Consider the following 26,873-nt stretch of genomic DNA (forward strand, 5'->3'; position numbering starts at 1 on the left):
TATTACATTTCATGAAAACTTTTATCTTTTTTCCTTTTGTTCAAATCTAACTTATCATAATAGTCTAATTAAGAGTGTCCTACTTTTTTTGTTTTTTACAATTTGGCCCTCTGGCAGCCTGGTAAAAATGATTATGGCCCTCCTGGTAACCAAAGTTGCCCATCCCTGGTTTAAACTGCAAAGCATGACATTCTGAAATGAAACCCAAAACAAAGAGGAGCCCAGAAACATGCTCTCCTGAGCAGTGGCTGTTTTCAGATTTACCTCTGGTATACTGCATGTTAGTGTGTCAGAGGAGGACGACGAGTGACAACTGTTGTTCTCCTCATCTTCCTCTTCCTCTGAGCTAGACACCTCAAAAGCCTCCTGCTTTTAGTGATAAGGGTGAACCATGTGATCAAAAGTCTGATTTAAAAGGATATTACCAAAAGAATTGTTTCATTTTTTTCTTAAATATATTTCGATAAATGCTAAGTCCCAGTGAGGTGCAGTTTATTCACTTCTACTCTTCATTTTATGTTGAATGATAGGAATTTGATTTGAAGTGCTTTAAAGGAAGCCACTGCATGCCTAAAACTTCGCTGAACGACAAGAAATAGACTTCAAAAAATGAGTCTTTTAAGCAGGTCTTTGCTCAAACTAATCATTCATAATTTCAGATGCACCATTTGAAACAAATGCAAAGTTTTATTCCACTGCGTAGTCTGAAACTAATGTGAATGTGACTCTGTGTGACTATTCAGAAACTACACTAAGCTAAACAGTCAGTTTCTATAACTGAAGTGCTTGTTTTACATACATAGAAAAGTTTGAACTGGATATATAGAATAAGAAGGTTAGATTCACAAAATTCAGAATTAACCCCAACAATAAACATTGTATTTAAAGATAAAACGTTTCCAGGGAAAGTTTTAAAAATTCAAGATATTTCTTGGATACTAAGTCAACTTCCTTCAAGGATTCTCAAATCTTGATTATTGTTAATTATTCAAAATAACATCTTTTAAAATTCAGCAAACAGTTGAGCCTGGTCTTTGTTTTGTTGCTGCTTAATTATTTCCAAACAGCTTGATTAAAAGCGCTTCAGATTTTAAGAATGAAATGATTAGTGATGATGCGTTAATTGATTAAATGCAAAGTTATGTCTCATTCTCCGTTTTAAACATCACACATGTTATTGTTGAAGTTGAATGTAGCACGATATGAATTTGACTCTTTTTACCTGGATAAGGCTTTTTTGTGCAGATCGTATTTGTTTGGGGGTGTCCAAGGTTTTGGAGATGCTCAGATCCTCCTCCTTTATCTTGTCCTGAGTTTGTAAAATGACAGAGTGAACAGAGAGAAACACACAATCAGGTGATGTGAAAAGGGGAAAAAGTTACAAGAAAAAAGATATTCAAGGTTTCACGATGTCGATGTGTCACAGGAAAAGGATTAAAGACACTGAAGCTTTGGTTATTCTAATAAAGCTATATAACTTAAATAATATACATAAATATACAAATTTTTGCTCTTGTTCTCTCTAAAATAAAATCATTTTTTAATCCACATGCAATGTAATTCAGACTTCCATACCTCCAGCAGGGTTGCCTGTTGCTGAGTGAGTTGCTCCAGCTCCTTAAGTTGTTGGAGCAGCAGTCTGGCTCTGGAGAAAACCAGCAGGCTCTCTTCTGCTCCCTTTGGGACTTGAAGATCTCCTTTGCATTTCTCCATCTCCTCCAGCGTCCTCTGCATCGACTTCACATTGGCCAGGATCACCTTTAAGATGAAAAATAGTCTTTTACTTAAGATTACAGAGGCCATGTTGAGTGATATTGCAAATCCGTGATGGATTCTTTCAGTGGATAAATTTTGCCATAATTAAGGTTGGGAGGATAAAAATTCAGACCATTAGTTGCCATGACAGAAAACCTTTTTTTTTGCATTTGCAAAAAATTTCCACTATATTTCCTTACTGCTTGTACTTGGGTCTAAAATATTAATTTATTGGAATAATATTATATAATGATGCTGGTGGAGACTCACATTAGTCTTAAAAGTACAAATAGTTGCAACAGAGGCTTAAAAAAATCATAAAATTTAGGTAGTTTTCCACTGTTTATAAAGGATGAGTGGCAGAACAAATGAATTATTGTCCATGTGTAGACACTAGCCTCCAGTGGTCAAGATCTTATTTATCAGTACTGAAAAATCATTGCTTAACCCCCTGAGAGCCTGCATGTACATATGTGGACATTACATTTGGCTTTCCTATAACATAGCAATAACTTAACAATAACAGTTTTTTTTGTGATAATTGTTCAAATGTGCCTTGAAGTTTAAGTAGTTTGCTTGAAATTAAAATATTACTTTGTAAATTTCTTTGAGGGATATAGTTTCATATTTTGGAGAGTTTTCCTGGAAATGTTATAGATTTTTTTCTTTTTTTGGAAAATTGTTTGGATTTTCTGGGGGATTTGTTAGAATATTTCAGGCATTTTCAGGGAATTTGGGAGCTGTATTGGTAATTTTGGGGAATTTGATCTGAATTTATTCAGGGAAATTGCTTTGAAATTTTATGCATTTATTTAAAAATGTATTTGTATTTCTTTTTTTCGAGTTTGATTGGGATTTCAGGGCTGGTGTCCTTTGAAATTTTCAAGAATTTTTATGGCTATTTTAGGGAATTTGTTTTGATGTTTAGGGAAATTCTAGGTAAATTTCCTGGAAATGTCAGGATGTTTATTTGTAAATGTTTGGGAATTTGATAAGACATTTGGGGGAATCTGCTTAAAATTTGTCAGGTATTTAGTTTTCTTTCTTTTTTTCTATTCTGTTGTTTTTTTAGAAAACAGGTTTGAAGTTTCACTAAGACATTTGGGAAATATTTGAAGAAATTTTTGGGGACTTTATATGGCACTGGTTCCCTGTCTGCTCTGTCTGCTTTGAGGTTGCAAAGGCTAGATTCATTTGTACTGTTTAAATCACGATAAAACACTTATGAATAGTTCATGCAAAGGTCTCTTGATAAGAAAACCTTTGTGTGGGGCTATTTTATATTGATTTAAACAATGAAAACTTTTAAATTTGATGTTAATTTTTGATATCTAAGTATCACCTTTTGTTTGTATGGGTCCTGGGGGTCCTCAGCTCCTCTACGATACAAGTAAAGGGGGCTCATAGGAAAAAAGGCTTGGAACCACTGTTATACGGGATGCCTTTACAAAAACTGTTTGATAATTTTCAAAGAAATTCAGAGAAAGAAGGTATTTCTTTTAAAATTACAGGAAATTTGTGAGGATTTTGGAAAGGAACATTTCAGAGAAATTCAGAACTCTATACTGGATATTTTGTTCATGCTATCATTAAAATAACAAGAAAACTGACCCAACCATCTCAATGACTGACACGATTATTACTGAATTAAAAACCCCCAAACAGCTGACCAACTGGCCAAAACATAAACTCAAAAACTGATCCACTGCTGGATTTTCTCCAGAAACAGGGCCTACAGGAGATTTTACAGACATCATTTTTAATAGACATTACTTCCTTTTCAAAGATAAGTCTGAGCTTTCAAACTTATCAGGTCTTTCTTATCCCAAATATGTAGGAGAAAATTAAAAAATCCAACCAAAAGTTCAGGTTTCAAGAGGTTAAGTCTTAGCGAACACTGAGAAAGAAGTTGTAGGATGTTCAATGTTTTTGTTTCAAACCTTTATTATTTTTATTTTTATACCATTATTCATAATGGAAATTGGATAAGTCAGAAGTTGGAAAGCAACAGAGTGGAGGATGACATGCAGGAGCCACAGGCCATACTTGAATCCCAGCTTCTGCTTCAAGTACAACAGTTCCTGTCTCAGCCTCAGGCATGAGGCTTTGACCACTGAGCTATTGGTGTGTACAAGATGTCATATTAGTCTAAGAGAAACCTGTTTATCTCCACCCTTGATATTAAAAACATTCCTGTGCAGTAAATTCCAGTGCAACAACAGCCAACCTTGCATATATAAATGCTTAATGAGGCAGCAACTTTTAAAACTAGTAAAAAAGCATCATGTAGGAAATCACCTGTCTGTTTTGCAGGTGTTCTGTCAGAGTGATGTCTGCGTTGTCCATGGAGGATAAAATGGCTCTGATCTTCTGGATATTCTTCTCCATTGTCTTCAGCTCCGTTTCAGTTTCTTCTACCACCTGAGCAGAAAATTATTACTAACTCTTTCAGGACTAGACTTTAAACCAACAACAACCAAGTTTTTACCTCAGCAGCCTGCAGGAGCAGCTCCAGTGGCTCCAGGACTTTGTTTTGCATGTTGTCAACCTGCTGGTCACTGTGGTTTAACTTCTCCTCCTGGGCGCTGATGTCACACACTGCAGAGACCTCATCCAGGACTGGCCTGAAGTCCTGCAGGGCACTTCTGATCCTCTCAGAGTCATCAAGGACCAGCTGCAGTTCAAGATTTAAAAATACAATTTATCAGACACTAAACATAAGAAAGTAGATACGATACGCCTGTAGCTCACATGATAAATCATGTCAAAAAAGACTGGCACCTGTAGTAGGATGCAATGGAAATATAAATAAACTCCATCCATATTTAAGTGTTTTTAATGCAAACAAATAAATCCTGTTGTTAGCTATGAAAAATAATTTTACTAGAACAGACATTTTTATTGCAGGTCTTCAAAGGTATTGGTTTCATCTGTATGATTGCCATCAGGTTTCACTGACCTGCAGGGAGTTTGCGTGATTCTGGAGACTTCTGGCTGTTGTGAACGAGCAGGGAGCACCAAGCCATGACTGAGCCTCATCTAACCAGCAGGTGGCGCTGTGCACAATGTCTTCAAACTCCTGAAGACAGCCAGGGATCTAAAGAATCCAAGTTTCATGAAATGCTTTGAAAGTGTACTCTCTTTATTGACATGCCGTTAATGTCCATTTTCATGAAACGTTAAAAGTCCAACCATTGCTCTTAGTCCATAGAGTATAAAACAACATGTTTTTTCTGCATTCAGTACACTACATTACAGTGTGAATATAACCTAGTGATACTGACCTTGCTGAGGAAAGCGGTGCGTTGCTCGGCCATCTGTGCTGTGTTCTGGTAGAGCTGCAGCGGCTGGGTGAGCTGGTCCATGAGTAAGTGAGCTTGATCTGGATGCTCCTCTGCAAGATCCTGAACTTCACTCTCCAGGAGCATCAGCCGGCTGTGCCATGCGTCCAGCTCATCCCACACACGCTGGAGAACAGACAGTGTGAAGCATATTTCTTCATGAATTCACAGATTTCTTGTTGTTTTGCACATCAGAATAATGTCCATAAATCCTCATATTTGAATTCCTCTCATATTTGTTTTCATGTGTCAAGTTTTATTTTGACCAGTTAAGCATTAGTTGTTTTTTAAGTACAAATTGAAGAAAATTTTGACAAAGAGAAAAAACAGCTGATAAATAGTCATGGACTGGCATCCAGTCATAGTCCATAGCCAAATGTTGTAAAGCAGGATATCATCTAAAAAGAACTTTAAAAAGTGCTGAGAAAGCTTTGTTATTATAGCTGTAGATTGATAAACAATACTCAAAGGCAGCCTTCACAAAAGAAATCAAAATGTGCTGAATGTAAAAGGAGGTAACACTAAATTCTCATGTTTTCTGTAGAAGCTATGCTGCTCAGATTTTTATTTGTAATTCCATCCATCCATCCATCCATCCATCCATCCATTTTCTATACTGCTTATCTTGTTAAGGCTGGCCATCCACAACAATATTTTAAGCCTGATCTGAGGCAAGATTTGCCTCCCCCCATGATCGTGAGGGCGTATCACGAGTGGAGCTTCATTGCAAATTACTATATTTCTGATTAATCCTCAAGTGTGTGGTGTCAGCTCGATTATTTTACTGCTCTAAATTGCATCACAGCTTCCAAGACCCCGGATTGTAAATTTTAAACGTTTGATATTTATGATTCTAGGTCGAGTGCTTCTGGCAAAGTACCCACAACAACCACTAAGAGCAAGGAAGCGTCACCAGCCAGATCATACGTACTTTCATCGCTCACAAACAAAAACTCAACTGTAGCTTCATTCCAGCCAGGATTTCATCCTGAGTCTCTCCCTTGTTTTATGATGTTTGCTGCATCTGTAATGCATGCCAGGGCAGCCTGTTGTGGAGGTACAGCAAGAGGGTATCAACAGACATACGTATTTGTTTTTTTTTTTCTGTAGTCACATGATCACTGAGGTCATCGGCAGGTCCGCAGGTATGTGGTCTTCAGTGATCTGACAGTCTGGCTTAGTCTAAAGATGAAAAATCATTTGAAAATGTCCTAATGTTTGTAGTCTCCCATGGTTTAAAATCATTTCATAATCAATATGGCATGCTATAGTTTACCTTTTCTTCTTGAAGTCTAAAAAAACCCTTTAGCCTGTGTGTTGGCTTATCAGACAACACACACACTAGTATTTCTGTAAATTTCCATAATATACAAATACTTATTATTGTTATCTTGATTAAAGTTCCAGTTTTTTTGCAATAATTCTCCACTTAAGGCGCTTTGAGAGTGCAATTTCCCTCCTCTGAGAATCTTCATAGATCTGTTTCCTGCTTGTGTTTTTGGCCAATCACAACACAGCTTATTAGCATCAAACTCAGTGATAGACATCAAGAGGACTCCAGAAATATGTAGCTAAAATATCTCAATCTCCCCCTTGTGGCTGGCTGCAGTATAGGTGATAGGGACTGATCTCATTAGTAAAAGCTTAAAGTTCCATTAATTTTGGAAGCAAATAATATTTTTAAAACATTATTTTAATTAGACAAAAATATAGATTTTATTGCGGTTTATTGCAATGTCCGGCCACCATGGCATCAGTCAAGAAAAAGCTGGCTCTTGTGAAAATGGAGTTGATGACCCCTGGTCTTGTGTGTGGCCGGTGTAAGTGTCGCAGGTTTTTGTGTAATTTTGTGCACAAATTTCCTATATCATGGTTGCTACACACTTTTAAGAATCAAATTCAAGACTTTTTAAGACCTTTTTAAGACCTGAACTAAGAGAAATTTTTACATGGCAAATGGTCAAAAATGAAAAGTGAGTGAGATTTCTAAGTACACAGGACAGAGCTGAATGTTCTGGTTTATGAACTGTAATTGATATGTGAAATGGTATAGGGCAAAGACTTATTGGGGACATAAACACCATTATTTGATGATTTCTGGCACATTTAATGCCTTGTTTCACTCAATATAATGTATAGTGCTATTGAACATATCATATGCATCAAGCACATACTCTAAAAATAATGATCAAATCAAATAGATTTAGCTAGAAAACAAACTTTGTTAAAACTTTGTTAAAAACATCAAAGCTTGAGGTGGCTTTAGAATTTTGCACTGTATTGTATTTAACTTGGATAATTTGACATATAAAACTGTGTTATAATGCTTTCAAAGTAGGTAAAATTATGTGAACACACAAAAAACCCCATGAATACACACCTTGAGTACTAGTTGAGCTTCAGTGGCGTTTGGACTCTTCTGCTCCAGTAATATTCGGACTTTCTCCAAGCCAGAGCCCAACTCGACCATCTGACGATTCAGCTTCTGAACCGGGATGCTCTTCTCCATGAGCTACAGTGACAAAATAAAAGCATTAATAGACAAATATGTGATATTTGTTGAGGAAATATAGCATTAAGAAAAGAGTTATTTCTGCTTACAATTACCTTCTCCTCTTCTTTTCTCAGAGACAGCTGAACTTGTTGTAACCTCCTGCTAATGTCAGACGGTATTTCAGCGTACCGTCTCTGCACATCGTCCATGATGCATTTTAATTTTGCCTTCTGGGAGGACAGATCCTTTCTGAGCACCTGTCAGTGTGGAAATGTATGGGGAAAGTTTGAAAGGGCCGGATATGAACTATAAAGACACTGCATGAAGAGATGAGGTCAAAAATGCATCTGTAACCGATTTTTTTCTAAATTTAATTTACTTATTTTCCAGTTAACAGTGGAAGGTAGCTTATGACAGGTCCTCACAAGTTCTCCAAAACACAATGCAGTACAGCATACACAGTACTGCTGATTTTCTATACTTAAAAACACCACATTAGGTCTAATTATAAAAGCCATATGTGCTCTTTAGACACAACTAAGAAAAGAAGCCGACAGATACAAATATGGCTCATAATGGAGCCTGACCTGTTGTTTGCTTGGATTTGAACAGGCCTCTAGTGAAGTGAGTATAGCCAACACATGTTGGTCCACCTCCTCTATTTTCTCTTGGACTTGCTGTCTCTCATTCTCCTCTGCCTGGGCTGCAGCGACCACCTGCTGGTTTCTCTCCTTCAAGCTGTGGATAAAAAAGATCTTTCAGCATCTCTGATATTAATGAGTTATCATTTTCCATATCAAATAAATCCCACCTCCTGACATTCTCCTGGATCTTCACAAGGGATTTCCCAACAGGTCCTGGGCTGATGGGATCATGGGAACTAGATAAGCTTAAGGCGTGCTCTAGTCGATGCTCCAGGGAGGCCAAGGCCTGCTGTTCCTGTTCCAGCCCAGCCTGGTGCATCTCAGCCTGAGCCAGAAGCTCCTGGGGTTCCTCCTGAGTGAAGCTTACGGTGGAGGAATCAGGAACTTCAGCCTGAAGACTGGCCAAGAAGCTGCAACACTGCTCCATCTAAAGAGAGAGAAACCAATCTTCATCATATTTATAAAATTATATATTTTATCAAAATTGTCTTCAATCTTGATGTCCTGGATGCTGATTGAACATTCTCATTGAATCACAAAAGCATCTACACCTATAGTTAAGACAACAAATTTGCCTAAGAGAAAGGAAAACTGGAGACTAGCTCTACAGTGGAGATCTGGTAGCACTAATCCAGAACTTTTTTCTGCTCACACAGCATCAATAAAACACAACAAAACAGAAAAAACACCAAATATGGCAATGTTAATAGCACATCTTGGATTGAGTTTTTGCATTCATCTTTTCAGATGTTTCATTGATTAAATTAGTTCATATTCAGATGAAAAAGATGCACTCTGTATTTGTTAAAACTCACACTTGTAGTGATGTCCTTCCATTCCTCTCCTCTCTGTTCTGTATGTGCCATCAAAAGGCCAATACCACGCCGTAATGACACCCAGCGCCTCCAGAGGGCACCCAGTTCGCCATCCTTTCCAACTCCACAGCCCTGCATCGGACAACCTGCTCTCAAGTCGTCTATTTTAGCAGCAAGGCAGCGAAGATCTTCCATCAGGAGCTTTGAGTAGTGAAGAAAAAAAAATCTGTTTGGATCAGGTAGCATTTTTTTTGATACGTGACATCAAAACACCAAGTGAAGTCCTCTAAAAATGGTGCTCAAATTAGCTGCAAACCACAGATTATATAAAACATGGACACAGTCTCAGCTCTGTGACTAAAGAGTTCTGAAGCCCAGTGACTGTGGTGAATATATTGTCTGTGCTACAATTATCTTTTGATCAGACTAGTAACAGGCAAAAAGGTAGGGTAGAGGTGGGCCTATGGCATCCACTGAACAAATTTGCTTTTTGTAGTGGCTGTTAACATGTTCATTTCTGCTGTAAAGATGGGCACTTTTAATACAGGACACGATGGCGATTCCATAACTTTTGCAGCAAACCCAAAGAAGACACTTGAAGAACGGCAGTTTTTTTTGTATTTTTTCATTGACTTTTATTTTTTCAACACAGGGTGTTGCTGTTTGGTATAAACAACCATGAGAGTTAAAGGGATACTTCAACATTTTGGCAAATTTGCCCATTGCCATAATTCTTGTAGTCTTAGTAATAGGTTTGTTTCCTTTAGTTGTCGGTGCAAGCTGTTTCTAGATCTGGGAGGACCGTTGAACCAGCTGCACCCTGAACGCTATTGTAGCAGACGGTATTCCAGCTTTCCCTCATCAAACTCATCAAATACACAATCCAACAACTCCAAAACGCTCTCGTGGACAAGTTGTGACCTGTACATTCACCACGTTATGAAATAATAACGTATAATTATGTAACATCAAGACACGTGAAGCAAATACTCTGAACTATTTCTTGAATGAACCACTGGGCGGAGTGACAGTGCAGCAGTCATGTCTGGAGTGTAGTTCCGGCTTTGCATTTAGCTTTAAAACATCTTTGTCTCGTAATGTTCCATAATTGTTTCATAGCGTGGTGAATGTACAGGTCACAACTTGTCCATGAGAGCGTTTTGGAGTTGTTGGATTGTGTATTTGATAAGTTTGATGAGGAGAAGCTGGAATACCGTCTGCTACAATAGTGTTCGTGGTGCAGCTGGTTTAACGGTCCCCCCAGATCTAGAAACAGCTTGCACCGACAACTAAAGGAAACAAACCTACTACTAAGACTATAGGAATTACGGCAATGGGCGAATTTGCCAAAATGTTGAAGTATCCCTTTAACAGCCATGCCCATTGTGACACACTGGTGTAAAAATTTAACCTTGCAAAGCAGATGGATACGCCCGTTTCCGTGTTTCTCACTGGCGAATCCGTCTTGCAAAGCTCCCGTCTAAACCATTTGGGCCCAGTTAGAAAGTGACAGGACCAATCAGCAACGAGGGGAAGTACTTTAGGGCGCGGCAGAGTCGTGACATAAGCAGGTAGCAACAAGAGGCCGGTGTAATTATGGCAGAGGACATCAGTGTGGATGCCGCTAAAGCACCAATTTTATCAGAACTTGACAGCACTTCTTGTTAAAAGGAGAACAAAGAACAGCAGTGATTTGTTTCCTTTTCAAAAACGACAAAAGTCGTGTACTGACATATCTAAAGTCGCCATGGTTCGTGTTATGCAGTTCTATATGGAGTTTATTCCTCAGTAGCTGCGCACGCGCACCTCGGTAATACCGACAATGTCACGTGTTTTGTTGCTCTGGTTGGCCCATAAAGATGTGACAGAACGTTCATCCAATCACCCTCCAAGTTTTTTGTCAAAGGCTCAAGGTTTTAAAACAACTCCAGTGATCACTTTTTTCGATTTTCCCTTTTTGATCTGAACATAGAAGCAATAAGAAGAAAAACCAACCACTTTTCATTTATACATTTTGGGAAAACAAACAAAAAAACAGTGGTGTGTTTTTCACTTATCAATTTCTGATTCTAAATTTAAAATCCAACTGCCTGAAAGGGCCAACAGAACAGTTTTTTCTGTGATTTGCTTTCTTATTTTTAAACAGTAATTGGGTGACAGGGTTTTTCTTGAAAGTTCATCGGCCATAAAATACACCAACCATTACATGATAAAGCGTTTAATAACTAAAAAAAACAAAACAAAACTCCTTAACCATACCTTTGCTCTTTTTTGTTGGGCAACACATTTATCATATGATGTGATTTGTTCTGCAGCACATTCCGATAGCTGAGACTCAAGCACTGACAGATGCTGTCGAATGTCATCATGACACCTCCTGTGGCTTTTTTGTCTTTCTTCACACCTATGACAAATCAAGTTTAGATGTTTCATAGTTCACTTATGGAGCAGAAGACAGATATGTAACTATGATGATGCAAGACAAAGCTGCACGAAACACATAAAAAGAGATAAAACACCAAGTACCTCTGCAAGGACTCTAGTCTGAGCTGGGCTTGAGCCTCCAGTATGGCTCTTCCCACTAACAACTGACTGAAGATGCTGATGTGGAGATGCTCAGTCTTTGAGCGAGATAAGCAGGGTTGTTGGGGCACCAGATCCAAAAGGTGGCTGATATGAGCCTGAAATCCATCTTCAAGCGTCTCTAAAGCTTTCTGAGTCTGTCTTTTTTCCTCGGTACAGTCCAAAAACCCTCCAGGAGCTGAGAGGAAGGTGGCTTCAGCATTATGAAGGAAACTGATTGCACCTTGTGCAGCCCACCGGTAATCTTTCAAGGACTCTCGGGCTTGAGATAAACTCTCCTGAAGTATAAATAGCACATGATCAAGAAAAGTTTTAATAAATGATTTGGAAATTTTGGCTTTTAGGCCTAAAATTCATGAAAGTCTGTGGAAATAACACAAAACACTTATGCTTACCATTCTTTCATGGCACTCTTGCATGGCTGAATCTCGAAGAGAGTACAGGTCCTTGTACTTCCTCAGGTTAATCTTTTCTTTTCGACTCAGGCCCTCCAAGACCCTTATACCCGACTCCATATTTCTCCAAATAACCCAACACCTTCTTAGTGCAACATCGATGGCTTTTTCTTCTGGGCTGACAGGTGTGGCTCGCTCAAGCTCCTCTCTTGTTTGCTGGAAAAACCCTATTAAGGCAGGAAGTTCAGAGCTAAAACGCAGCCCCAGCAGAAGCTTGGCCTCTAAATCTTTGATATCATCTGTGACAGAATTCTCCCAGGACACTAAGGTTTCCACAGATTGGCGAATACTCTGCTGCTCTGAATTCAGCTCAGTTGGGTTCAATTCCGGAGCTATAGCCTCCAGCTGGTCAGCCGCTTCCTGACACTGTGTCTTCACCAAGGGAAGTTCAACTAAGAGAGTTTGGCATTGTCTGAACCTCTGACCCAAGTTTATTCCTTTATCTTTGGCATGCTGGATTTGCTCTTTGGCGATGTCTCTAGATTTCTCCATTTGGCTCTTGAGGTGCAGATATTTGTCTTGTTCAAAGGCATTAACACTCAAAGCTTTGCACTGGTCTTGCAGCATCCCAATTTTGCACAACAAGAAGCTTCGCTTGGCCTCCTGGCAGTGCTGAATCTCTTGTACTTGACACTGCTGCTCCATAAGCATGTGCTTCCAGAGGGCAGCTGTTGAAATGGTTTCCTGTGTTAAAGGGAACTTTTTCTGCTCCAAATCAGCAGAAATTTGGTTTAAACTTGCCTCAATTGTTGAAAACTCCTCATCTGAAGAGGTTCTCTCATAAATCAGCTCCTCTAATTCCCAGCTTGTTGCTTTCTCAAGAGCTAATAATCCATCTAATTCTGTCCAAAGGCCTGACAGCCTGTTGACAAGATAGCGACTCTCTCCTGGACTTAACCCTACTGCGATTTCTTTGCATCTTTCTGCCATTTCTTCCACCAGTTTTATAGTGCTCTCAATCTTCATTGTGGTAAATTTGTGACTTTTCAGCTCGCTCTCCAGCTCTCTAATGTCAGCTTTTAAAACATTGTCGACATGCACACAGGGGTCTCTTTTAGCATGCATTTCTGCAAGCCAGGCATCCATGCTGGCAAGTTGGCATAACATTTTCTCCCTCTCAATTAGATTTTTCTTCATGGTATCAAGAACATGATCCAAGCTGTCAGCGATGGCTTCATACAAATCCTCCACGGTCTTAAATACTTGGTCAATCTCCTCTTTTTCCATGCCAGTGTCCATATCTTTCATCTGTTCAACTTCCTCCTGCATCTTGGACCTTCGAGACCAAATATCCGTTTGAAACTTCTTCATCTCAGAAATCTGAATCCTGGCCTCCTCTGGGAAAAGAGCTAACTTTTTCCCAATAGAGATGTGGTTTTCTGCCTGCTTGGCCCATGTGATCAAATCTTGTAATTGCTTGTTCATCTTAGCAGAAGAGCTGTACGTTGATAGGTCAAGCTTGCTCTTGGTGACGTTTATCAAAGACCCCACTTCTTGAAGGTTATGTATGATCTCATCCTTCTCTTTCTGACCCAGAGAGAAAGTGACAAGAGCGTCTGCTTCAGATTGTAAATGCAGATAGAGCTTGTTGTACAGTTTGAGGTCTGTGGTGAGACAGACAAACTCTAAAGCACTTTTGCTGTCGTTGCTTTCAAAGTCAGACGTCTGAAGAGCCTCAAGCTTTGCTTTTAGCTGTTTGGTGTCTTTTATGATGAGAGAGGTTTGAGAGGTGGAGCTTGAAGAGTGCTGCAGAGCTCTTTTGATACTTCCTTCTAAAAGCCTCCACTCCTCTTGGACGTCTCCAAGCTGGGCAAGAAGAGCACCTGAGCTCTCAGCATCGCTCAAATGGACTGATAATTGACTACTTATCCGGAGGAGTTCGTCCATGAGGCCCTTCTTCAGTAGCATTGTTTGCAGAAGGCCATTGAGTTTATTTGTTTGGACGGCATTGCTTCCCAGAATATCTCTGTGAAAAAACAACAGGAAACAAATGCAACAGGTGACAAATCCCCTTGACTTAAAATTAAAGAATTACTTCAAATGATTACTCACAGGCTCATTTTTTCCTTCTCAACTGCCACGACAGCCAAGAAAGCTCGAATGATCTTCATCTGTTTCTGATACTGTTTGACCTCGTCCAGCTGTGCTGTTTTGACCTGCACTGTGGCAGAAGCATCCAGTAGTGCAGCACTACACTGAGCTTCAACACTTTTCAATGCATTTGGGGGACAAATCCTGGAACCATTGCTACTTTTCATTGTAGCCACTTGATCCTGCACACAGCGCCTGTAGTCCTGCAGTAAACAAAACAGCCATCAGCTTAGATTATGAAGAATTTTGTGCATTTGTGCCTTCTTTTGACAATAAATCACACATTAAAGAAATTGGCTTATATTTAACTTAACCTTAGTTTTACATGTACGGGTGGCTAATAGACGTTGTACCTCTGCCTCCTGCAGTTGTTTGGCCATGGCATTGACGTCAAGCTGTGCTGGTTGATAACGACATGCCAAAACTTTTTGGACAGTCCGAATCAGTCGAATCTCTGCTTCACCAGGAGAAAACTTCAGGTACCAATTCAAATCGATGTGAGGAGTCCGCTATGACAAAACAGACAAAGAATAGAGAAGGGAAACTTATCTGAAAAAATGATTGCATGCTGCAGGATCGTATGACAATAAGTTGACAGCGCAGGGGTTAGCGCTGTTGCCTTACAGCAAGAATTCCTGGTGTGCTTCCCAGTCAGGGCCTTTTTGTGTAGAGTTTGCATGTTCTCCCTGTGCTTGCGTGGGTTCTCTCCAGCTTCCATCAAAGACATGCTCATTGGTCTGACTGGTTACTCTAAATTGCCCGTAGTGTAATGTACGCTGCCTGGTTGTCTGTCTCTACGTGTCAGACTGGCGACCAGTCCAGGGTGTACCCTGCCTCTCACTCAATGATAGCTGGGATAGACTCCAGCCCCCCTGTGACCCCAACAGGATAAGTGGTGTAGAAAATAGATGGAAATGGATGGATCAATTGCCTTGGACGTAATATTACAAATGCTTCTTCTCACTTTCCTGCAGATGACACAGTTATCTATTGCTGTGTACCTATGCCTGCACAAGCTTTTACAAATCTTCAGCATGCTTTTAATTTAGCCCAAGATCAGCTTTGTTACCTTTGTGTTGCTCTAAATTCCTTAAATCCTGAAGGGGCAGCAAAAGGAACACTGAGAAAACTGTTACTAAATACAGTAAAGAAATTGATTTGGGTTGATATCTTCTTTTAAATATCTAAGGTTTTTACTTGACGAAAACTTTCAAGGAATATATTCAGGATTTTGCTAAAAAGCTGAAAGCATTGTCTGATTTTTCATACAGAAACAAGTTGGGGGATTGAGTTAGGGAAAAAGGCTTTAAGGTTTTCTGCACCTTTTGCTTGGAACAATCTGCAGACTGAATTTAAACAGCAACTCATGGTGACTCTAAATGTTTTTAAATCCATAGTGAAGCCTTTTGTATCCAAACTATCTGAATATCACTGTTAAATTTGATGACTTATTATTGTTTTTATCATTTAATGTGTACTGTATTTAATTTGATTCGGTGTATTGTTGTTGAAACTGTGGATTTCTGCCATTCTTGGTTAGGTCTCTCTCTCTGATCTCAATAGACTAACCTGGCTAAATAAAGTTTAAAAATGCATAATAAATACACGTGTATATGTAAATGGGTAGATGCGACATGTGGTTAAAAAGCACTTTGAGGGGTTAAAGCACTATGCACGGGAGTGGAAAAGCACTATACAAGTCCAAGTCCATGAACAAATGGTTTTCTGTTGATTTAATATTGATTCATCTGCTAATCATTTTAGATTTAACAATAAACATGTTAAAAAATGAGCAAAATAAAGTGTTCTGTAAAACTAATGATATGAGGTAACCAGATAAAGTTAGTTCCTCTAAACAGACTTTAAAATATTTGTCTAATTGTCAAACTGGTCATCAGGGTCTCCAGAAATGACAAAAGTTGCATCCTTTTCCCAAGTTTAGCTTTCTCTGCTTCACTTTTATCAAGCTTGTACATGTCTACATAAGAAAAAGTCTGTCTAACATTAAACAAAATCACAATTAACATCAGACAAACTGTCTTGCAGCAGGCCAAAAGATGTTCTTTGACTAATGACTCTGGAGGAAATCATTGTATCTCATACAGTATGTCCTTCCTGTGAACTGTCATGACAGCAGCATCATGGGAATACAAAAACATCCATCGAAACACTGCTTCTCTTATCTGTCAGTGTTTAGAGTAGCTGTAATCATCCACTTTGGTCACTGAAGCTCTGGAGCAGCATGAAAAACCATGGCCAATTCAAGTGTATGAGGGTGACTTCATTTTTAATTTTAACAAAAACTCCAGGCTAACTCCTGCAGAATAACTGATAGAAATATACTTATGGCTACCAATAAATGACCTTCAACTGGAAAGGTTTTCCTCTCTTGTACCAAATTGTTTCAGCTAATAAATGTTTTTTCCAAGTTAAACAGAGGCAGGAGTCTGCCTGTAGTTTTTAAAAGGACACATTATGCTACGAATTTTTCCTCTGATTGTCCCTTTTTTCAGATAACAGAATAAGAACGTAAATATTGTTTCATACTTGAACTGTGCTTCCAAACAATCCTCTCTCAACACACTGTAAAGTTCAGACTAAACCAAATATTTTATTAACCTGTTGCAGCATGTTCTTAAAGTCTAGAGTCAATCTAACATAGAGAAGGCAGGAAAGCTGTTTGAAAGACACTTCATACTCACATTTATGATGTTGCTTCTTTCCACCAGGCTCTGTATCTCTCTCAGAATATCCTGCATGGTGGACTTGTGTTTGCAGCTCTCAGGTGATCCACCTGTCACCTCCCCGGCTGGTAGATCAGCTTTCAAACCAGGCGCTGTCCTCTCAGGCTCCATGCTTTCCTGTATCTGAGGCTACATACACAGAGGACAAGGGTGTTGACACCTCAAAGCCTCCTGCTCTCCCGTGTTTGTCCACAGATAATAACATAGCTTCCTGCTCTCTCCCTGCTCCACAGTGGTATATATCATGGTGGCCTGGCGAGTCAGCACAGTTAGCAGAGGAATGTGCCTGAGTAGGGAGCAGTCTGCCTCAAGGGAAAAGTCTTTTCAGCTATAAAGAGTTGCCTCCCTTTCTTCTACAAAGAAACAAGTGATCTGTTATAACTTGGTTAATCGGGGCAAGCACCAAAACATGACTCGAACTGTTTGGTGACTCGATTACACACAGGGGAGGTGCCTGGAGAAATACTTTTGGTAGGACTGGGGCGTGTCTTAGAGCAGGGAGCAGGGAGCAGGTAGCGCGGGAAGACAGTTTGAAAACAAACAGCAGGTTTCTGTTTGACAGAAAGAGGATTATTTTAGAGTTTGTCAGACAAGTTTGGCCAGAAAATACCTTCTCTAAAGCAATGAAGACATTTAGCTGTATATGAATAATATATCAATTTTAAGCACTTATTAAGTAAGCAATAAGCTTAATTTTTCGAGAAGTAAATTCTCACATTTCCAATGACTTTAGCTGAAATTTGCCATATTTTGCAAAAGCCCTAAATTGACATTCATATATACATTTCATTTACTCAATTTTCCCACTATATAAAACAACTTCTGATTATTTTCTAAAGATATCCCTTGTTTTTCCTGTTATCTCTAGATGTCCTGATCTTCCCATTTTAACAGGTTATTTAGAGATAAAAAGGTTTTCTTGTGACAATGGGATACTTCTCCTGCAATCTAGGAAACAAAAAAACAATATTCTGGCAAGTGTAATAGACTAGACAGCCAAATGCATGCTGCCATGTTTCACAATAATGATAAATGTCTATCTCTCTGTAACTAGTTCTTCCTTCTCCAGGGATCTCCTAAGTTCCTGAGCATGGAAGCTTTTCAATACTGAACAAAATTCAACTACAGTCTTCCACCAATCATGCTTTAATGTTATAAAGTTTTGTTTTTAACTCTATGGGCTCTTTGTTTTGTGTATGAATGATACTCTACAAATAAACCTGTCTTACTTAGCCTTACTGCCAAACTTTAACTCTGTTATCCTCTCTTTAGCTGTCGTTTTCATTTTAGTCAATTTTTGCAACCCTCCTCCACCCCAGCTACCTCCACCCAATTTAACAGGTGTCCAAATCATGCATCCCTTTCTTCATTTCCACCAGTGTCTCGACTCCATCAGGGATATCATGTCCTGCTGTTGACCTCACTATCCCTCTGAATACAGGAAGACTTCATGATGGAACCTAATTACCCAAGATATTACACATTTATTTTCTAGTTTTGTAAAATAAAAAGTAGTTCACTGAAAAAAATCACATTTCTCCCGATTGAAATAAGGTAATTTAAGATGATTTATGCTTGTTTTGTAATATTGCAACCCCTGGTATATGAGAAAAGTCAAGATCTCAAGAAAACATCTTGAAGTTGGTGCCAATCCTCCGTCCTGCCCAATGGTGCCCTCAGGGGACTTACTAGCTACATCTACGCCCTACTTCTTCCACAGCGTCAATTTTAGGCCGAAACATGTCTGAAAGCTATGCAAGGAACTGTATATATGTTTAACATTTGATAAAAGGGATTAAAAAGTGATTATTCTTGAAAAATACTTTTATTTTATACTTTTATACAATAGAGTTTATATATAAGATCAAAGACTGTCAAGATTAATCAAGTTAAAAGTGATTAGTTAAAGTCCAAAATTAGTGCACTAATTGTTTTTAATCGTGATTAATCTTGTGCTTTGTTGTCGTTTCAACACACTTTGGTTAAGGCACATCAGAGTCTCCCTGCAGTGATGTAAAGTTAACCACTGCTCCACAATGTCTTATTTTACTTTAAAACCTCACAGACGGCTCAGTGGACAAGTCAGACAAGATCTGAACCTTTATGACTTTCTATTTCTTTTTAAGTATAACAAGTTCCTTTTTGGGTGGTTAAGTTTAAGTTAAAATCTTAAATCAGGTCTGTATGCACATAGAAAGTCAGTCACCCATAGTTTAAGATGGTAGAAAAATCCAAAATGATACAAAAACAGTTAAAAAATGCAAAATAGTGGAGTTTTAAGATGCAATAAGGGGTACAATTTATCAAAGTATACTACATAAATTCTAAGATTAATCGTGTTTAAAATAAGGCCATTATTATTTGTAAATGATAACAAATGTTAAAGTGTAACAAAATTAATTATTTTATAGGTTTAAATTGATGAGGAAGCTAAATAATTAACTGTAACTAATTTATGGAGCAGGGGTGGGATTATGTAAGTACATTTTGCTTCCTTTTAACAACCAAACACATCTCTCATTTCAGATTCTCACTGTTGAAAATGTAGGAACAGTTTTTGCAGCATGTTGTTCATTACTTTATCTGACACCTACCAACTCAACCAATCCTCGCCAACTGTGGCTTCATACATTAAAAAATACCCATATCAGCATTGTCACTCTCTATGCTGATCTAATGCTCTTTTTAGAGTCACAAACAGACATCGATTCTAAACTGAGTCTATTTTATAAGGAGCAAAAAAACTCACAACAAAAGACTGAGTTTAATTCTAATAGGACAGTAAAGAAAACCAGTTAATGATTTCTCTTGAATAGAAATATTTTGGTGTTAGGAGCAACATGTTTGGACTCTCAGCACTCATACTGTGAGACAAATATCAGCTGTTCACAGAGCGAGAGGAGGGCTGTCATTACTCATGATAATAACAGGCTGTTTGTGGGAAATTCCTCAGGTCCTTTGAGCATTTCTGCTCATAGTGCAAAAACACATGCACTAAAAGAAGAGCTCTGCATGGAGACCTTTGGCTAAGCACCACCAGTGTTGTGTCTGGTTAGAGTGAATGATGTAAACAGCAGACAGGAGACCTAATCGTATGGTAAGGTTCTGTTCTCTTTCTGAGATACTGACAGCTAAAACTGTGCTTTTTTCTCTTTCAAGCCCTCCTATCTGATCTATTTAATCTTTTGTGCTACTGTAAGTTGGTTTTTACAGTTTTACATTGATCCCATGTAACAAACAAGCTGATACACAGTACAATCTAGCTTGCAACAGGAAATATGCGTTTCTTTTAGGTAAAAAGGTGAATATGAAATCGGCTTTTGGCAAATGGTATGACATTCAAATGCCAAACGGTGGGAGGAAGAAATGTAGCAGGGGAAATAAATTTCAACTAACTCCTGGATTGAATTTAGGATAAAATTATACTCTCCAAATGTCAGATTATGAAGTTATATTGCATAATGCACCCTCTATTAAGAAGAAAAGATAAGGAGAGGACAGTGGTTTGGAAATGTCAAAGAAGACCATTTTGATTGCTGTAATTTGGGAGAGCAAGGCTGTAGATTAGGACAAGCCATGTGAATCTTCTGCCAGCAGGATGAAGTTTGGACAGTTTTTCAAACTCATGCAACATATTTAAAACATCTTGCACTCTTGTAAGAGTTTTTGGCTATCAATGTTTCATAAGTGAGCCTCAGTCCTTCATACTGAACTGGAACTGATGAGGAAACCTCCACTGGCACTGCATTCTTCATTACATGACCATGTAACACAGTGCAGCAGAGGCAGATCTAGTCCTCTTGTCTTAATTGTTACAGACGTTATTATTCTGCTCTTTCTTATTAAGTTATTAACAAGGCCCTCCACCTCTCCACACAAGGCTCAACCTGTCAGCAAAACGGAACCACAAATGAAACTCTGTAATACTGGAGTCATTTTTATGGTGGGAGGCGGTGATGACTGCGAGGTCCACTGATTTATACGCATGCAACTTGGAGTGATCCTGCAGCTCTCTGTCCATTAATAAATGATTTCTCTACTGCTTTTCACAAATTTAAAAAGCACTGTTGCCTAAATGGAGCACAAATCCACCCGACTTCCATGAACTCTTAAAGAACCCCTAATTTGTCCCATGTCTGTGCGTGAATGTCTGTATGGCTGTGCATGTGTGTATGTGTGTCGAAATGAGTAAATGTCAGTCAGTGTGCATAACGGATCACTTGTGTTTATGTGGGTAAGGGATACAATGCTATTAATTTAACTGTATGATAATTCTGGATGAACTACTTCAATGGGGTCTGTCACATGTTTTTTTTTTCTTTCTTTATGGAGCAATAATTTTCACTTATTGAAAGACATTTTCTGTTGAATGTATCCTAATATTTTGGCCCTGACTCACAATAAAAGAAAAAAAAAAAGAAAAAAAAAAGAGATTTCTCTGCTACTTTGAATAAAAATCAAGAAAATAGGCCACTAGATAAAATCAAGACACTCATTCACTGCATGACCATGTATCACAGAAATTAATCTTTTAATTTTATGTTTAAATTTTATTATTCTAACCGGTCTATAACCAAGGCTAATGTAACTCTGTCGTATATGGACAGACTGCTTGTATAAAGCTACAGCTGCATGATTTCTTCTTATGGTCTATGTCTTAAAATAAACATCTCTGTGTAAAAGTGTGCCTGATTATCTAAAAACACAAATGAGGAGACTCAACCAAACCAGAATTTTATCATGGTAAATGCAGGAAGATGAAAAAAGTGTTAGGTGCTTAAAATATTTGGGGGACCTATAAAATGTCAAATATTTAAACATTTTATGCATTGACCAACAGTTTGCTACCAAAGAAAAAAAAACAAACATAGTTTGCTTCTAAACTGAGTATTTAAATAGTACAGGAGTCATCAACTTCATTTTCACAAGGGCCAGCTCTTTCCTGACCGATGCTGTGGGGGATGGACATTGAAATAAACTGAAATAATATCAATATTTTTGTTTAATTAACACATACTCATAAAAAAAAATATTCCTTCCAAAATTAATGGAAATTTAAATCCTTAATAGTGAGATCAGTCCCTTTCACCTATACTGCAGCCAGCCACACAATGGCAATTGAATTATTTAAGCAACATATTTCTGAAGCCATCTAAAAGTGTCGCGATTGGCCAAAAACGTGCAGGAAAAAGATCTCCTGTGAAGATTCTCAGGGCTGGAGATTGCACTAAAAGAGCCTTATGGGGAAAACTGATGCAAAATACTTCAAGTTTAATCAGGATAACAATTAAAAGTATGTGTTTACCATGCCAAATTACAAAAATAATAGTGTGCTTCTTGTCTGATAAGCCGCTAGGATGAAAATTTTATTTAAACTTCAAGAAAAAAAGCAAAACAATATCATGCCATATTTTGCCCTCTAAAACTGTCTGGATTTAATACTCCTCTGGGGGCCGGATCGGAAACCAGGTCCTCCAGACCTCTAGTTTATGAAAACTGAAATAATATATATGGGAAATAAGATTGTTTGTTGGTCAGTAACTTAATAATTAGCCTTAAAAATCCCACTGAAAAATAATCGTGATAAAATCAAAATCATGATGCAGCCCTAAAAAAATAGAGATTCGATTTTTCCCCTATATTGCCCACACGTAGTTGGATGTGATTTTATTTAAGTCAGCCATCTTTAAGTCATCTAAACTTCAACTTTCAAGAGTGAAAATGACTGAAATGTGATACAAACTAAAAGGCAAATTTATCTAAAGACTAAGACTAAATTCAAAATAACTGCCAAAATTCACACTGTTCCTTGGCACCTTAGGGTTGATATTGTCTTGTTTTTAGTTAACAAAAATTACAAGCAAACTCCTGCAGACTGTTCTAGTGAAAGCCTGCTAATGTATTTGTGACATTGTGATAACAGTGTTATCATTCATAATTCAATCCAAGCAACCATCAAACTTGACCTGACTGTTCTGCTCTCCCTTTGTCTTTTCAAATCTGTTGAATGTTAAAATAAAGGAAACTTTGTTGTCTTGTGATATCAAAAAGCAATGCATTATCAAACATTTCAACAACCTTTGTGAGTGCTGACATGAATAAATAGCCACCCTAAAGCCATGCCTGCATTAGTCAGTGCCCCAGTTTAGCCACCCTGGCCAAAAAAGTTTGTATCTGAAGCTCTCTGGACCTAATATCCCTATCTGAAAGGTGTTAAGATCACTTTTTGTCAGGTCATACAGCTGATGAGTACACAATGATTATTTTAGAACCTTTCTCCACCTAGAAGAGAAATAGGGAAAAGAAATAAACTGTAAGGTTACTTATAAATCATTATCTACCTGTGTCTGCGTCTCTCCTGTGTCCTCCAGTGAAGCAGGTATCCGTTCACGTTCTTCTAATGGCAGTATCTCCTCATGTCGTCTTTTGGGCAATTTTGAGAGTTCAAATTCCGGGCGTTCAAGGCCACTGTGGTCTTCCGTGTTTTCTCTTGTACCGTTGCTCTGAGCCATAGTCTGCTGTTTACTATCACTGGCAAGTATTTGTGTCTCTGTTATGGTATCTCCCTCCACACTGCACAAGACTGAGCTCATTGTTTGCCCTTCAGGCAGACAGAAATCTGTCATCTCCTCTGCTTTGACATCCGGAAATGTCACTCCAGTTGCATGTGCACCAATGAGCTGACTTTTAGCAACACTGACACATGGTTCGGAGGAATTTAAGACCTCATCGTGCATTACCGCATGGGCTTCTTGGAATGATAAATTGGCACTTGTGGGTTTTACACCCTCAAAGAATGTTGTAACATCCTGCAGAGGGTTTTCTAACAGCGATTCTGTCATTTGAGACTCCTTTAATGTAAGAGTATTACTTATTTTTAAGTTTGTTTCATCTGATTCAGGACTAATTAGAGTTGTAAAGAGGCTAGATTCCTCCTCAGGAACTCTGATACTTGAAGCTTGTACAAGTGGAAATGTGGGTAAATTTGGACTACAGGACCCAGTATTTTCCTTTTCTTGCATGTCCTGTTGCTGAAACTCTGGAGGCTCCATGTCCAACACTTTCCTTTGGGTTTCATTGATATCCCCATAGGAATTCTCTCTTCCTTGAGCATCACTGCCTGCTGTATAACCTCCAGATTGTGCTTCTGAATATAGTGATTTCAAGTCTGCCTCATCTGATTCAGAGCTGATTAATGTTGCAGAAAGTTCTGATTTATTCTCAGAAAATTCTGGACCAGAAACAAGCTCTGTATTCCACACTCCCTGTGTCCAACGGAGTATATCAGCGGCTTCATTTTCCTTTATCTGCATGTCCTGTGGCTCCATCTCTAACACAATTGTATAAACTTTCTTAGGGGTTTTAGGGCTCTCCTCATCATGTTTCTGTTGTGTTTGAACATCTGCAGCTGTCTTACATAGTTCAGTTTGTGATGCTAGATGTTCAGACACATTTTCAGGGCTAGAGAAAGGGACGTTGTCTGGCCTGGATCGAACTAGGGACATGACATGAGGTGCTGGATTGATTTCTTTGGCAACGTCTGGGATTGAAACTGACAGTTTCAGGTCCTGGATAGAGCTACTGTCCTCCTGTAATGGCTCAAGGTTTTCTTTCTGGACTATAAAACCGTTGTTGAGAGGAGAAAGAAAATCAGTCATTAAATGTTTGTTATTTCCTGAAAGTGTTCTGTGCTCACTGCTTGAAGGATCACAACCATCATCATCACTGGGATCTTTAAGACCAGGGTTAATCTGGAAGTTTGTTTCTGTATTTCTTGGAGTTGATGTTAATTTTTTGGAGTCTTGTTGGGTTTCTGATTTGAAGATGTCCACAGTATGGAGGTGATTAGCACCTTCTTTGGCTGTTTCTGAAGTACATTTGGTTATGATTTGATTGTATTTCTGATCACTTGGAGAGTTTTCCTTGCTGGATGCAGAATCAGCAGGAGAAGGCATAGCTTGAGTTTCCTCAAGAGTTTCCCTTTCACTTCTTAATGTTTCTTCAAGCACTCTTCTCAGCAAAGCTTGGTCAGTCTTCTCTTCACGCGGGATTTTAACAACCTGTGGAACAATGAATAAAAGAAAATACAAATTACCCATAAAACTTTAGATTTTCATGCTAAATGGTAACTTTATGTAAAAAAATTAGAAATTCACCAGGCATTTTGTCAATTCTTCAAGTGCAGATGAACTTTCATGAAGAGCATCCAAGGCACTTTTCTCCAGTCTTTCTGCCACTTCTGATCCCAGACAGTCCAGAAGGAAATGGTGATCAGAGAGCACATCACCTACAGCTTTCTGAAGCCTCAAACCTTCATCTAGAGCAGCCTGATGAAGCAAAGACATGTAATATAGAAACTCAAAAATGTCATTTCAAGTTAAACACTATGTATGAAGATTTTTGTTTTTTAAAGATATATTTTTGGGCCTTTATTCATAGAGAGGGACAGAGGATAGAACTTGAAATGGGGATGAGAGACAGGGGGAGAGACTTGAGGAAAAGGGGCCACAGACAGGAGTTGAGCCCGGGTCGCCTGCGTACAGAGAGGATTCAGACCCCCTTCACTTTTGTTAATTTTGTTATGTTGCAGCCTGATGCTACAGTAATAAAAAAATCATTTTTATTCTCATTAATCTACACTCAGTACCCCATCATGACAAAGTAAAGACAAAATGTAACAAATTTTTGCAAATTTATCAAAAATAAAAAAAAATATGCCATTGACATATGTTTTGAGACCCTTTTGCAAAAACACTTTAAATTTAGCTCTTCATTTCATTTCTCTGCATCTTTGCTGAGATGTTTCTACACCTTGATTGGAGTGGTAGATTAATTTGAATGGATGTGGTTTGGAAAGGTACACACCTCTATACAGAAGGCCTCACAGCTGACAATACATATCAGAGCAAAAATCAAGCCATGAGGTCAAAGGAACTGCCTGCAGAGCTCAGAGACAGGATTGTTGCAAGGCACAGATCTGGGGAAGGCTACAAAAAAAAGTTCTGCTGCACTGAAGGTTCTCAAGAGCACAGTGGACATCATAATTCTCATATGGAAGAATTTGGGCACAACCAGGACTCTCAGGGCTGGTCGTTCAGCCAAACTGAGCAATCAGGGGAGAAGGGCCTTAGTTAGAGAGGTGACCAAGAAACCAATGGTCACTCGGACTGAGCTTCAGAGATCCTGTGTGGAGATGGGACTAAGATCCAGAAGGATCACTGCAGCCTCACAGATCTGGGCTTCATGGCAGAGTGTCTAGATGAAGCCTCTCCTTAACACAAAATGCATGAAAGCCAGCTTTGCTCTCCTTTGTTTTTGCAAACTCCAAGCATGCTTTTTTAATAAGAATAATAACGTTTTTTTACTGTAGCATCAGGCTACAACATAAGAAAAATGAAAAAAGTCAAGGAATGTCTGAATACTTTCTGAATGCACTGCACATGGGTTGCAACATAATCACTAGGCTATCTGCAACCCATAAGTCATTTTGGACAGTTGTGTAGGGTCCAGTTTAAGCAATAAGACTTTTTTTTTTTTTTTTTTGGCTTACTGCTCCATTAAGTTATGATTTCACAGTCTGACTTCAAGGCAAATGCCAAAGTTGTCTTTCTAGCATAGCACTGGTTTTAAGTAGGTATGGGATTACAATTGTTGCACTCTTAATTAAGCCAGCTGTTCCCAAATTAGGGGCCAGAATCCTCCAAGGGGTCATGAGACTATGAGAGGGGGCCCCAAGAAGCCTTCCAAAAACAAAGAACATTTTTAAATGATTTCAAATTGTATATTTTACCCATTATTGTAAAAGTAAATGCAAAATAGTGCAATTTAAATTGAGAACACAGTAATTAGGTGAAATTAAAGTCATGTTCGAGAAATCGCAAGTATTTTCTTGAATGTGCATGGCAGTGGGCAACTATGCTTCAACCAGCTCTAGGTACAGCAGGGGTCCCC

At 38.6% G+C, this 26,873-nt stretch overlaps 1 protein-coding gene across 1 annotated transcript in view; it reads right to left on the reverse strand.

Moving 5' to 3' along the window:
* Positions 1-26,873, reverse strand: part of LOC121521096 (nesprin-2) — a 122,229-nt gene that overhangs the window by 64,142 nt on the left and 31,214 nt on the right. Inside the window, exons 34-53 of the mRNA XM_041804835.1 lie at positions 25,079-25,249; positions 23,264-24,982; positions 16,881-17,051; positions 14,532-14,687; positions 14,140-14,381; positions 12,028-14,053; positions 11,576-11,910; positions 11,309-11,453; positions 9,050-9,250; positions 8,402-8,661; positions 8,178-8,328; positions 7,704-7,847; positions 7,477-7,608; positions 5,040-5,222; positions 4,715-4,852; positions 4,244-4,429; positions 4,054-4,176; positions 1,576-1,758; positions 1,223-1,309; positions 265-369 (exon numbers count right to left, since the gene is read on the reverse strand). Coding sequence (XP_041660769.1) covers positions 265-369; positions 1,223-1,309; positions 1,576-1,758; positions 4,054-4,176; positions 4,244-4,429; positions 4,715-4,852; positions 5,040-5,222; positions 7,477-7,608; positions 7,704-7,847; positions 8,178-8,328; positions 8,402-8,661; positions 9,050-9,250; positions 11,309-11,453; positions 11,576-11,910; positions 12,028-14,053; positions 14,140-14,381; positions 14,532-14,687; positions 16,881-17,051; positions 23,264-24,982; positions 25,079-25,249 — 6,858 coding nt within the window. The remainder of the gene's footprint in view (positions 1-264; positions 370-1,222; positions 1,310-1,575; positions 1,759-4,053; positions 4,177-4,243; positions 4,430-4,714; positions 4,853-5,039; positions 5,223-7,476; positions 7,609-7,703; positions 7,848-8,177; positions 8,329-8,401; positions 8,662-9,049; positions 9,251-11,308; positions 11,454-11,575; positions 11,911-12,027; positions 14,054-14,139; positions 14,382-14,531; positions 14,688-16,880; positions 17,052-23,263; positions 24,983-25,078; positions 25,250-26,873) is intronic.

Source organism: Cheilinus undulatus, linkage group 14, assembly GCF_018320785.1.
Source record: "Cheilinus undulatus linkage group 14, ASM1832078v1, whole genome shotgun sequence".
Lineage (NCBI taxonomy): Eukaryota > Metazoa > Chordata > Actinopteri > Labriformes > Labridae > Cheilinus > Cheilinus undulatus.